We start from the raw sequence: 13,554 nt of genomic DNA on the forward strand, positions 1-13,554 counted from the left end.
GGAGGCAACAAAAGGATACGACCAGAGTGGAGCAGATTAGATTATTTATCTGGACTTTCAGAAAGCATTTGATAAGGTGCCACATGAGAGGGTGGGCATCAAACTAAAAGAAGTGGGAGTCCAGGGTGATGTTTTTAGATGGGTGCAGAATTGGCTCAGAAACAGGAAGCAGAGGGTGATGGTACAAGGAACCTCATCAGAACTGGCCGATGTTAAGAGTGGTGGTCCACAGGGGGCAGTGCTGGGGCCGCTGCTATTTTTAATATATATATATATAAATGATTTAGATAGTCCTGTGGTGGGTTGGCACCCTGCCCAGGATTGTTTCCTGCCTTGTGCCCTGTGTTGGCTGGGATTGGCTCCAGCAGACCCCCGTGACCCTGTGTTCGGATTCAGCGGGTTGGAAAATGGATGGATGGATGGATTTAGATAGGAAGATAAGTAACAATGTGGTGGGCTGGCACCGCGCCCGGGGTTTGTTTCCTGCCTTGCGCCCTATGTTGGCTGGGACTGGCTCCAGCAGACCCCCGTGACCCTGTAGTTAGGATATAGTGGGTTGGATAATGGATGGGTGGATATAAGTAACAAACTGGTTAAAGTTTTCTGATAATACTAAGTTAGGTGGATTAGCAGATAATTTGGAATCCGTTATATAATTACAGAAGGACTTGGATAGCATACAGGCTTGGGCAGATTTGTGGCAGATGAAATTTAATGTCAGTAAATGTAAAGTATTACACATTGGAAGTAAAAATGTTAGGTTTGAATACACAATGGCGGTCGGAAAATCGAGAGTAAACCTTATGAGAAGGGTTTAGGAGTCATAGTGGACTCTAAGCTATCAACTTCCCGACAGTGTTCAGAAGCCATTAAGAAGGCTAACAGAATGTCAGGTTATATAGCGCCTTGATGTGTGGAGTACAAGTCCCAGGAGGTTCTGCTCAAGCTTTATAATGCACTGGTGAGGGCTCATCTGGAGTACTGGGTGAAGTTTTGGTCTCCAGGCTACAAAAAGAACAAAGCAGTGCTAGAAAAAGTCCAGAGATGAGCGACTAGGCTGATTCCAGGGCTACAGGGGATGAATTATGAGGAAAAATTAAAAGAGCTGAGCCTTTACAGTTTAAGTAAAAGAAGATTAAGAGGTGAAATGATTGAAGTGTTTAAAATTATGAAGGGAATTAGTCCAGTGGATCGAGACTGTTATTTTAAATGAGTTCATCAAGAACATGGAGGACGCAGTTGGAAACTTGTTAAGGGTAAATTTCGCACAAACATTAGGAAGCTTTTCTTGACACAGAAAATGATGGACACTTAGAATAAGCGACCAAGTGGTGTGGTAGACTGTAAGACTTTAGGGACTTTCAAACCTTGTCTTGATGTTTTTTTTGGAAGAAATAAGTGGATAGGACTGGCAAGCTTTGTTGGGCTGAATGGCCTGTTCTCGTCTGTGCACGTAGTTTCTTCCAATTCCAAGTCTTGCTCAAAAACTTTAACACACAATAGAAGACTCTGGCGAGAGGACTTCAGATTGTTAACACACTTAATGGATGCCATACAGGCATTCCCTCCTTACTGCTTGCCAGGATCTGTTCTGCCCGGTGTGTTCACCTCGTCTGTCAGGTGGTGGTGGCGGGGACGACATGACAGCAGGCCTGGCCGTGTAAGCACCCACAAATGGCTCCATTACGTAAGGAAGTCAGTTATTTATGACAGACACAAGTGAATTAGTGCTGAAAACAAAAGAAGCGGTGACAAGAGTTAACACAGTACTTCGGATTTCACATATGCCAAAATAAGAAACTCTTAAAAATCTGTTCCTTTAACGTGTGGCACCATTTTTACACAACCACATAACCAAAAAAAAAAAGAGAATCCTGTCATAAAATAAGTGACGACAGATGCTTTGCCATAACATTAATATTAGTGAAGAAAGATAATCACCTGGACACCAGCTTAACTTTGTTCGTTTAATCATTAATCTGAAATGTCTAAAAAAGCTCCAATAACTTCTTTTTTTTTTTTTAACAAAAATCCCCATTTATGTATGAAGAGGAGACTCCACATCCAGAAAATCTATTCACAAGAAGGGAGAAAAAAAAAAAAAACAACAACAAAACAAAGTACAAATATTTGTATTTTCTGTACTACAGACATGGAAGCCACTGTCATGCCCTGTTCGTGATCTTGAGATTTTTGACACCCATGGGATGCTGCGCCTAATTTTTATTTTGTTTCAACCCATTGCCTCATAGTGTTTTTAACAGCACATCACATTGCGTTGCTCCTTAATGACACCTAGTTAAGAACTTCTGTTTTTATGGAGAAGGAGTGTGGTGGCAGGGGGCTTTGGGCACTTTATGACATGCTATTTAAGTGAATGTAGTCAAAAGCAACAAAATATATATACTGTATATAAAATAAAATCAATGATAAACTTAGCAATTTACATGTACAGTATAAGGGTTTTATGTTACAATTCTTTATTTCTAAAAAGACGACGGATGCTGATGATAACTACATTGGTAAAGAAGAAGTAAGATCAACTACTTAAGCACATCTTAAAAGGAGTAACGCCCAATTCCAACTATTATTCTCCGTTTAGTGGCTAAACGAGAATCTGAAAGTCAACTGCCATTTTTGTGTATATGGTACCTGCTGAAGCACATCTTTGAAGTTAATGCAAAAAGTCCACATATATGACAAGGAGGAGGGCAGAGACTCCACGCTGCCTCAGAGAAGTGGATGGATTAAAAATCACTCTCAGATTGAAGGCTCAATCAATCAATGCCTCTCGTTAAAAAATCCACAGATCAAGGCCTTATTTACTTTTCATCCCAACACCCTTAAATCTGAATCCCAATCCCTGTTCTCCATCGTGGTTCATACAACCAGATCGCAATTTATATTTTAATACGGAAAGCAGTGGCCTGTGTTATTACAGTCGAGGGTCCCGATGACTTAAACAGAGCTTTCAAGATAGTATCAGGGTCCACTTCAGCTTGTGGCTGTGTAGGGGGTCGAGGATTACTGTTGCGCTGGAGCGAAGCAGGATCCTTCTTTTGCCCAGGTGAGTCACTCAGTCTCCTTAAGAAAAATAAAATAAAAATGTGGGTCAGAATGACGGCCGTGTTTTCTTTAGGAAAAGTTTTTCAGTAATACATCTGCAAACAGACGAAAGTAAAATCTGTGAAATGGGATGCACACAAATGATTTAGTTCAAATCAATTAAATTCTAAATGGACAGGTAGAGTACTGTAATAATTCTACTAAGTACTAGAAAATAATGTAATTGAGGCTCTTCAGGAGAGTTGGGCTTTTAAGAATCTATGTAAGCATGCAAAAAAAAAAAATATTATATATATATATATATATATATATATATATATATATATATATATATATATATACACACACACACACATACATACAGTGGGTATAGAAAAGAATCCCCCCCCTTTGAAATATTCCCATTTTTTTGCTTTACAGCCTTAAATCAAAACACACAAACCAACATTTTTTCCAGCTTTATTTACTCAATGCAATCTATAACATCCAAGTGAAAGATATCATAGCTACAGTTCAGAAAAATGATTAAAAAAAATCAAAAACAAGAAATACTGAGATGAGTAAAGGATCACCTTCCCCCCCTAAACTCAATCAGGTGTAAGTGCCCCCCATTTTCATTGCAGACCATGGTTACTGGCTTCCACCTGTGATCAGTTGTAATCCGTGTGATTAGTGAAGCATACAAACAGCTGTTCCTGGACATTCCCTTGCTTGGTAGTGCAACTGACAGCAAACAACTGACTATGGGTGGCAAGCCACTTTCAAAAGATCTCAGGGATGGTGTTGTAGACAGACATAAGGCAGGAGATGGATACAAAAAAACCTCAAAGGCTTTATCAATCCCAAGGAGCACAGTGAAGTCCATAATAAAGAAGTGTTTGGTACTACTAGGACCCTCTCTGGATCCGGCCGTCCCTCCAAACTGGACGGAAGAGCAAGGAGGAAACTGGTAAGAGAGGCTACCAAGAGGCCAGTGGCCACTTTGAAGGAGTTACAGGATTTTATGGCAAAGAGTGGTCATTGTGTGCATGTGACAACAATTTCACAAGCGCTCCACAATTGTGGCTTGTTCGGGAGGGTCGCAAGGAAAAAGCCACTTCTCAAAAAGGCCACATTAAGGCTCATTTGAGCTTTGCCACAATGCACCTTGAAGATTCTGATGCCAAGTGGAAAAAGGTCTTATGGTCAGATGAGACCAAAATCGAATGGTACACCTGGCAGAAATCCAATGCAGCTCACCATCCACAACACACCATACCTACAGTAAAGCATGGAGGTGGCAGCATCCTGTTGTGGGGATGTTTCTCTGCTGCAGGGCCTGGGGCTCTCATTAGGGTAGAAAGAAAAATGGATGGGGCAAAATACCGTCAAGTTCTTGAGGGAAAACCTGCTACCATCTGCCAGAATGTTCACCTTTCAACACAACAATGACCCAAGGCACACAGCAAAATTGACCACACAGTGGCTGACGGAGAAAAAAATGAATGTCCTCGTGTGGCCCAGTCAGAGCTCAGACCTAAATCCCATTGAAAATCTGTGGAAAGATTTAAAGATAGCAGTCCACCAACAATCACCATCCAATTTGACCGAACTTGAACAGTTCTGTAAAGAAGAGTGGGCAGATATTACTCAATCTAGATGTGCAAAGCTGATAGAGGCGTATCCCAACTGACTCAAGGCTGTCATTAAAGCAAAACATGGTTCAACAAAATGACATTGACATTGGGGGGGGTGATCCTTTACTAATCTCAGTATGTCTTGTTTTTGATTTTTTAATCATTTTTCTGAGCTGTGATATCTTTCACTTGGATGTTATGGGTTGCACTGAGTAAGTAAAACCGGGAAGAAATATTTTTGGTGTGTGTTGTCATTTAAGGCTGTAAAGCAAAAAAAATGGGAATATTTCGAAAGGGGTGAATCTTTCCTATACCCATTGTATATACACTTCCACACTCACATAGAGCATATACTGTACATGGCACATATATACAGAACAGTCTCCACCACAATTATAGGCTCCCCTGGTAAAGACGAGTAAAAAATGAAAAATCACTTTTTGGTGAATTATCTTAATCCAACATTGAAAAAAAAGAGAGAAATCCAACCTTTAACTGAAGTGAACTTATTCTGAGAAAAAATGAATTCCTTATCAAGAAGTAATTATTTTGAACAAAACCTACATGTGCCACGATTATTGGCATCCCTGCCTTTAAAACACTGTACAATCTCCCTTTGCCAGTAAAACTACAGAATCTTCAGCTATAACATCTTATAAGGCTGGAGAACACACAGCAGACAATTTGGGCTCATTCCTCTTTACACATTCTCTCCAGACCATCAAGGTCCTCTCTTGTGCAACCTCCTCTTCAGCTCTTCTAACAGGTTTTCGGTGAGGTTTAAGTATGGAGTTTGAAACAGTCAAAGCAGAGGTTCAATTTGGTGTTCCTTTAACCATTTTGGTGTTGATTTGGATATATGTTTTGGACTATTGTTCTGTTGGAAGATCCAACAGTGACTCACAGGCTGGGATTTAAATTTAAAATCTCCACGTTCTTCATGGAGTCAATGCTGCCATGTTCCATAACAAGGTTCCTAGGGCCTTTGGAGGACAAACCACCCCAAAACACCACAGAATGTCCACCATACTTGACAGTGGGGGTCAGGTTCTTTTTGGTATAATCATCCTTTTTTATGCCAAACCCGTCTTGAATGTCTGTTTCATTTTCTTTAACCTCAGAACACAGTTTCAATTAAAGTTCCAGCAGCATTTAATAATAATAATATCCAAACCTGTTGGCATGGAGGTGCATCTTATGGTAGATTTGGAGACTTGGTGACCCCAAGATGCTACTTTTTCTGTATTTCTCCAACAGTGGTCCTAGGGGATTTTACTTACGTCACTTTCCATCCTCCTTAGTGTGCGTGGAGGCAAAATAAACTTGGGTTCTCTTCCAGACAAGTTGGTAACGGCTGGTCTGAACTTTTTAATTATTGCCCTAACAGCAGACATGGTCATTTTCAGATGAGTGGCTATTTCTTGTATAACAATTTTCTCACTTATGAAGGTCAACACATTTTTCTCTCATTTAAATTGTGTGCTGTGTGCTTATCTTTCTAATGCTAATGAATGAATACAGGCCACTAAAACAGCCCTGACTCGCCAAGACACAGATCTACAAGACCTCGGAAGGAGTCCTGTGATATCTGGCGTCAGGATGTTACCAGGAGATGGAGGAGCCACCACGTTTGTTCTAACACATCCCACAGATGCCCAACTAGCCCCCTTGGGAAGTTTTCACACTTTATTATTATACAACATTGAATCACAGTGTATCTAGTTTGGATTTTTTGAAACTGATCAACCCGAAAAGACTCTTAAACGTCAAAGTGATCTAAATTAATTACAAATATAAATAGAATATTATTCTGATACAAAATTAAGAATGTCAATGCAGAAGATTATATTTTGATATTTTATAGTTTAATACAAGTTCATTACAACAAATTTCTGCAGGAAAGCGAGATTGCTACAGACAGGTTATGTAGACTTTAATGGGGAGATTATTAAAACCCTCCCACACTTCACTACTCAAGCACAGAGGTAGGAAAACAAAAATATAAAAAGGGGTTTTGTCATTTTGGATATCTCAAGCAGGGAATTATGGTTGAATATACTGTATTCTCAAGTGCCATGGGACAATACAGCTCAAGCACAGATGACGCTCAAAATGGCACACCATTGTGACCTGTTTTTTAAACAAGAGGATATTGTTGAAATTTCTTGTTGTGAGGAAAAAAATTAACAATGAACATTCACCACATGCGGTTAAAACCAATGTACCTGGATACGATGCTGTTGATGAAAGCACTGGAACCAGTGAAGTTGTTGGGCTTCACAAATTTTAGCTTTTCAGAATGCCAGGTGGTGTTCATTCATGCACCTCACTCTTGCTGCCCAACTGCAGCGCTCAGTCTGGAGCTTTTCCAAGGTATTAATAAACTCCTCTGACCAGACGAACTGATTACGACCAGAAAGCTTTCAAAGGAGCTCTCAGTAGCCAAGGGATATATTATTTTTGTCATATAATTTTCAAAACTGTCAACTATAAGTGTACTAAAATATGGCTGTAAGTACAGCATACATTTTCTTTATTCTTAGTAGTACAAGGCTGTTAAAGTTGTTGGAAATTCCGTAGAAAGATGTGGAGTGTATACAAATACATCTAGTTATTCCACAAGTATGTTTACAATTCTACACTAAATTACTTGGCATTAAAATAGTTCAACATTTTTGGGTGACCCTTGCATAAATCCACAAAAGCACAAACTTGTCTACAATGTCAGAAAAAGGCATGTGGGAAATGGAAAAATATTACTTCACGCAAAGCATATTGGCCAAGATGATGGCTCAGAAAAAGAATTCCTGGTCAGTCTTTAACTTCACTGCTCAATCCACATGTGCTTCTCTTGTTTATATCGTGGTACATTATGCTGGCAAAGGAAACAAACTGACAAATCAACCTAGTTGAAGCAGAAATCTTGGGGACAACTTAGCTATTGGCTAACCTAACCATCCCGATTAGCTGAATAGTCGCCTTTCATTTGTCAGAGTTTGTATATTCTTATACAAGCGGTCTGCCTTTCTCAATAGAAAACATACAAATATACTAAAAACTTGTTGAGCAAACAGACACCGCAATGTCTATGGTGAATGTTACTTTTCCTCACACACAGACATTCACATCAACATGTCATTTGAACAATTTTTAATTCAAGAATTCAAGATTAAAACTGCGTCCAAATTCAGTATTATTCAAGAATAAAACTGAACAGAAAAAATCATTGAAATGACACGTTGATGTGAATGTCCGTGTACGAGGAAAGATAACATCTTTTACAAGTACCATAAATTTGCACAGGATGTTACAGACTCGCATCAAATGTATGTTTTTATTATATGATAATGGTAGCAGTATTGTACATGTAGGGATGCCGTTTATAGACTTTAAATAACATAGACATTTTATTATATTGTGCTGAGCATTTTTAAATCTGGGAAGCTGTAAAGTTATTTGGTTATTCATGTTTTGTGAAGCTAAAAGGCCACGCTTACGGTTGCTTACAACTTTCAAATGATAAACTTGCTTAAATGAGTTTTAATGGGACTATTCATAGCATTGTAAACTGTAAAATGAAAACACATACCAAAGAAATAAGTCTGAGCAGTTTTGTACTTACAACAAAATTGGCTGTTCAGATGTGATAACATTTCCTTGTATGTGAAGGTTACATTTCATTGGCTGGCCTAAAAAGAAAGTACACAAAGAGTCACATGGAAATGCAGTGTCAAGGAAATAACTGCACAAAATAAGCAAGACCACAACTACTGCATACGAGTGTTATGCTTTAAAAGAGATATTTTACTGTTCTTTGTCAAGTGCTTTAGTTTTCACCATCAATATGGAAAGTAAAGGTTTCTGTACAGACCTATCACCATACATCTATATCTATCTTATATCTAAACGTCTATGTGTGAAAGTGAGTGTCTGTCTGTCTGTTTCTGTCTGGCTGCCCTGCCTAAGAATGTAATGCTCTGATCTTCACCCAGTCAAATAAATGAATCGGCAACCGTGGCTCACTATCAGAGGTGTTTGCTTCAGCCTCTGACGTCCGAGGTTCGATCCAGGTAAGGGGACAAGGTTTTTATATGTAATGTTGTTTATCGTGAAGTTTTTTAAGGTGTATGACATCGAATGTAAAGCCTGCGGGGGACAATGAAAATAATATTATGAGTGCCTACTTAACTACTAATTAACAATTACCTGACATCTCTGCATGTGTATTTTTTTTTGACAATTTCAATAGTCTCTAGGAGCATGGGCTTTTTACAGTATGGGGATAGATAGATAGATAGATAGATAGATAGATAGATAGATAGATAGATAGATAGATAGATAGATAGATAGATAGATAGATAGATAGATAGATATAGATCTATATCTATCTATATATATATATATCTATATATCTATATATATATATATATATATATATATATATATATATATATATATATATATATATATATATATATATATATATGGAACATATCTGTATGTTTGGAATTGAATATTATAGTATTTTTTTCTTAAAAGAAACCATGGCCATTTTTCTCCATTTGTCATTTGCCATCTTAACAACACTTCTGTCAGAGCAAACAGTTTAAAAAAATATGTTAGCTGTATTTAATCTAAAAACCAATAGTTAAATTAAAAAGTCAGCACTGCAAGATGTGGTCTTACCATCAAGGCACCTGTTATTGTATTTCTTGTAAGCAGCGATGGCATCTTCTTTTTTGACAAACACGACTTCTGCCATACCAGCTTTGACCAACCTGGCTCTCTTCAAAGCACCACAGACACAGAAAAGTTCCTAGGAGGAGAAAATGGATTAAAATTAACCAGATCTGAATATCACATAGAAGCCAACACCAAAACATATTGAAGCTACCACTTACCACTATGTCTTCCTCTGTTACTCTTGGATGAAGGTTATTTACAGTCATCTTTGTTCCTTCCAAAGGACTGAATGCAGGCAGCTACAATGTAAACATAATAAACATACTGTATCATGTAATCTGAGACAAACAGAAATGAAAAGATGGCATTATACAGTGCTGACTTGTCATTTCACCCAGAGGATGTCACATACCTTGCCTTTGCTTAAAATTGCATGAATATATGTTCTACAAAACCTTAATGTAAAATGCTTTAGAATGAAAATATCAACAAAGCCAACAGACAGTTAAATGGAGGGTCAAACTTTTAACTGCATTCTAAATCAACTGTGATGGAAACCTACACCATGATTTACAATGAGAGAGGTTTTAGCTAGTAAGGACCGACCCAACCTGCTTCATATAAGAGGTGGCCAAACCTGCTATGACGAGTCACATTTACTGCAAGGTCACTGCAAATGTTGTACTTGTCCATTTTGTTCTCAGGTTATGGACGTAAAATAAAATGTACTGTAATGTATCCCAAAGATAAATGGTATTGTATTTCTAATGGCCTAAAATAAAAAAAGTGCTGTATAAAATTATATAAAATGCACGATTACAGTTCAAAGGGACAAATATTAGAAAAGCAAAACATGCACATATTGCAGAACACTGAGGAACTGTGAACAGTGCTGTTGTATAGACAAGGGGGATTGGCAACACTAAATTGGCCCGTCTGTGGTGTGTGTTTGTGCGTTCCCATGTGATTTACCGGATGATTGCTGGACAGGGTTCAGCCCCCCGTGACTTTGCTCAAGATTAGGTGGGTTTAGGAAATGGTATGGTATGGCAGGTTTAAAACATATATTTCAATTAAAGCATTTAAAACCAAATTTAGTCTTAAATGGCATTAATTTAAAAATTATAAATTTCAATTAAAACTGCTAGTTCATAAAGTGGATAGTACAAAATTATGCAGAATGGAATAATATTACCACAACCAAAAGACATACAATTATCAAAATCCAAATTAGAAGAGAAAAAAACACAGATTTTAGTTTTCTGTCCTACACAAATGGTTTAATATATTTAAAAAATGACCAGACAACACACTGTACATGTTTTCAGGAGTTTATGGATATGTTGTGAATTCATTACTTTCAAACTGTAAGCTGGATTAATAAGGTTACACTACCTTTCATTCTAAATGGGTCACAAAAGCAGAAATCAGTAATATACTCTCAGTGGTCACTTTATCAAGCACTAGGCCTGACAGAGCAAACATTTCAATTCAAATATAATGTGAATTTATATAAAAAAAATGTTGTGTTCAAAGGCAAAATCTGACATTAGATTGTAAAAGAAAACCTGATTGTTTATTTTACCTGCACTAATTTTACCATCGTGTTACTCCAGATATTCTGTGCAAAGCTGCAGTATTTTACAGATGTGTTTTTGCACTTCTCTTTTTTATGATCAGCCTTTTTGTAGTGTTGAACAGTTAGCCTGTTATCTTCATTAGTAAAACTTACAGCCAGAACTCTTCACAATGTAGTTTGGGAGATTCTTTTTTATCCAGCTACTCTGCACTTTGATTTACAAAAGTCAAAATTTTAGTCTTCCTCCAACACTAGTCAAAAGTGATCAAATTATTCTATGAGAGCGACAGGATTGTGATGTTGATTTAAATTCCACATTTTACAATGTGCTACTTCGCTTTTACAAAGACTTGGCTTCGGTTCTCAACATGGTCTCTGAAAGTAAAAAGTGGGCATATTTTCTCTATGTTCTCATGGATTTCCGCCTACATCCAAAACATAGGCATATTAGGTTGAATTACCTGGCCTGATACGTGTGCATGGGTGCAGGAACACACTTGCCAGTTAGTTCCTGCGTTCCTTTTGCTCAAGATAAACTTGAGCTCCCAATGACCCAGTAATGAAATAAGTGAGTTTAGAAAATGTGTGTCAAAATGAATAAAGGAAGCTGGGAAATGGGTGTTTTGTTTACAAGGCATCCACTGAGAAGGCACTTTCTTAAATAGAGAAGCAAATGAACTACAGAATTCACTCTTCCTTTATGTACAGTACATTTAATTCACATGGAAAGGGTAGCTTGCATGTTTGAGCCAAAAAGCCTACCGTTTACATTGTGGTTACCAGACGACAAACTTCCCCTGCTCTTAAAAGGCTCACTCAATGGCAATATTACTGCTCAAATTAGAATCACATCCAATAAACAAAGCAGACTTTCAAATACCTGTGTCGGTGTTTGCTCTGTTGGGGTTTCAACAGCAGTAGGCTGCTGTGTGACCAGTGTCCTTGACACACCGGATAGTGTCTTCGCTTGGACTGTTGAGAAAGACTGTTGCTGCTGTTGTGGTTTTGCAGCCGGTGCTGATCCAACAGGGATGGTAGGTGAAGGTGCTGTATAAGTGTCATTCTGGACTACTTTTGTTAATGGCACAGTACTAGACAAAGAGAATCGGGACCCACCGGCAGTAGACTAGAAAGGAAAGGAAAATGCATTAAAAAGAGATACATAATAAAATTTGAAACATTAAATATTTTGAACTGTTTTAATAATATTACAACTCTTTACAGTCAAAAATCATTCACTTTAAATAGGATTCTTCAATTTTCAAACTCAAACAAATAGTACATTAAATAATACTCAAATTCAATAATTCTTGTTAATATTAATTAATATTCAAAATGAACAGATTATATCATTTAAAACTTATTAAACAGGTGGACACATAGTAAAGAATTAGGCAAAAAGCAGCTTTCATCCAAGTTAATTGTACAGTTACGGGTGCTTAAGATTCTAAATAAATAAAAAAAAAAACAATCACACAGCTTTACTACTCAACTGTCAAAGTGCATATGGCACAATGACTAGGGAGACGAGACATGATCTTCACGTGAAGATCACGGAAGACACTTAAAAGACCGTATTTTGTGCAAAAAAGACCGCTCCGTGGGCAATCTCTTTCATCTTGCGGGTACTTAAACATGAGACTTTGTGCCAAGAGATTGACCCAGGACCGTTTCGCGGGGACGTAAAACATGAGATTCTTAAAAAGACATGCCCTACTTACAACCAATATCAAATAAGACCACGGGCAGCAAAACACTCAGTCGTGTCAAGGCTTTGAGCACACACAGATTCAGGGCTCTCAGCGCATATAAAGTGTATAAGGACAATACGTTATGAATGAAACATCGATGACTAAGCAAAGAAGAAAGAGCAGTGCAGAGAAAAGAGACTCAAAAGTGTTGGAGAGAAAAAAATGCAAAAAAGAATAATCTAGGTGCAAATTCAGAAAATAAGGAAAGTAATATCAGCCCAGAACAAGTGTAATTGAAAAAAAAGCACGTCCAATCAGGCTCAGAATTAAAAGACAAAGTACAACTTCATAAAGATGTTCAAAAACGTTGGCGCTATACACATGCAGAGCAGGTTAGAGATTATGAAAGCAGTAGAATTCAAAAGGCTAAAAAAAAAAAAAAAAAAAGATGGCACGATACACATGCAGAGAAAGGTAAAGAATATGAAAGCAGGAAAATTCAAAAGTATTGTAACGTCCCTTGCAGGTTGAGTGACTATTAGGTTCGATCGAGGGAGGGCGGAGTACAGCACGGAAGACTGACAGCAGGGTATTGATTGGTGTGATAAGGGGGGGGAGTGGGAGATCCTGGAACGGGATGAGGGGGTTGGAGAGGGTGCTAGAAGGTTGTGTTTGGGGTCATGAAGTCGGCGTTCTTTTTCTTGATTGTTCAAGTAAAACTTTTGTGAGACTTTACTACGTCTGTCTGGTTTTTTTTACTTCTCTTTTCGAGCCGGAAGCGAAGGTCGCTACACTATCAAAAAAAGATAGTAAAGACCGCATTAGCACAAATAAAAGGAAATTATTACTCGAATAAAGGGAAAATAATCACCACAGACCAGGTGTAATTGAAAAAATAGCAGGACAAAGCAATGTCAGA

General features: G+C 37.9%; 1 protein-coding gene across 1 annotated transcript in view; it reads right to left on the reverse strand.

Annotated features, from left to right (window-relative positions):
- Nucleotides 1-1,953: 1,953 nt before the first annotated feature.
- Nucleotides 1,954-13,554, reverse strand: part of poldip3 (polymerase (DNA-directed), delta interacting protein 3) — a 42,806-nt gene continuing 31,205 nt past the window's right edge. The window contains exons 5-9 of the mRNA XM_028815345.2: nt 11,825-12,070; nt 9,584-9,664; nt 9,369-9,498; nt 8,305-8,371; nt 1,954-3,084 (exon numbers count right to left, since the gene is read on the reverse strand). Coding sequence (XP_028671178.1) covers nt 2,901-3,084; nt 8,305-8,371; nt 9,369-9,498; nt 9,584-9,664; nt 11,825-12,070 — 708 coding nt within the window. The 3' untranslated portion in view covers nt 1,954-2,900. The remainder of the gene's footprint in view (nt 3,085-8,304; nt 8,372-9,368; nt 9,499-9,583; nt 9,665-11,824; nt 12,071-13,554) is intronic.

Source organism: Erpetoichthys calabaricus, chromosome 12, assembly GCF_900747795.2.
Source record: "Erpetoichthys calabaricus chromosome 12, fErpCal1.3, whole genome shotgun sequence".
Classification (NCBI taxonomy): Eukaryota; Metazoa; Chordata; class Cladistia; order Polypteriformes; family Polypteridae; genus Erpetoichthys; species Erpetoichthys calabaricus.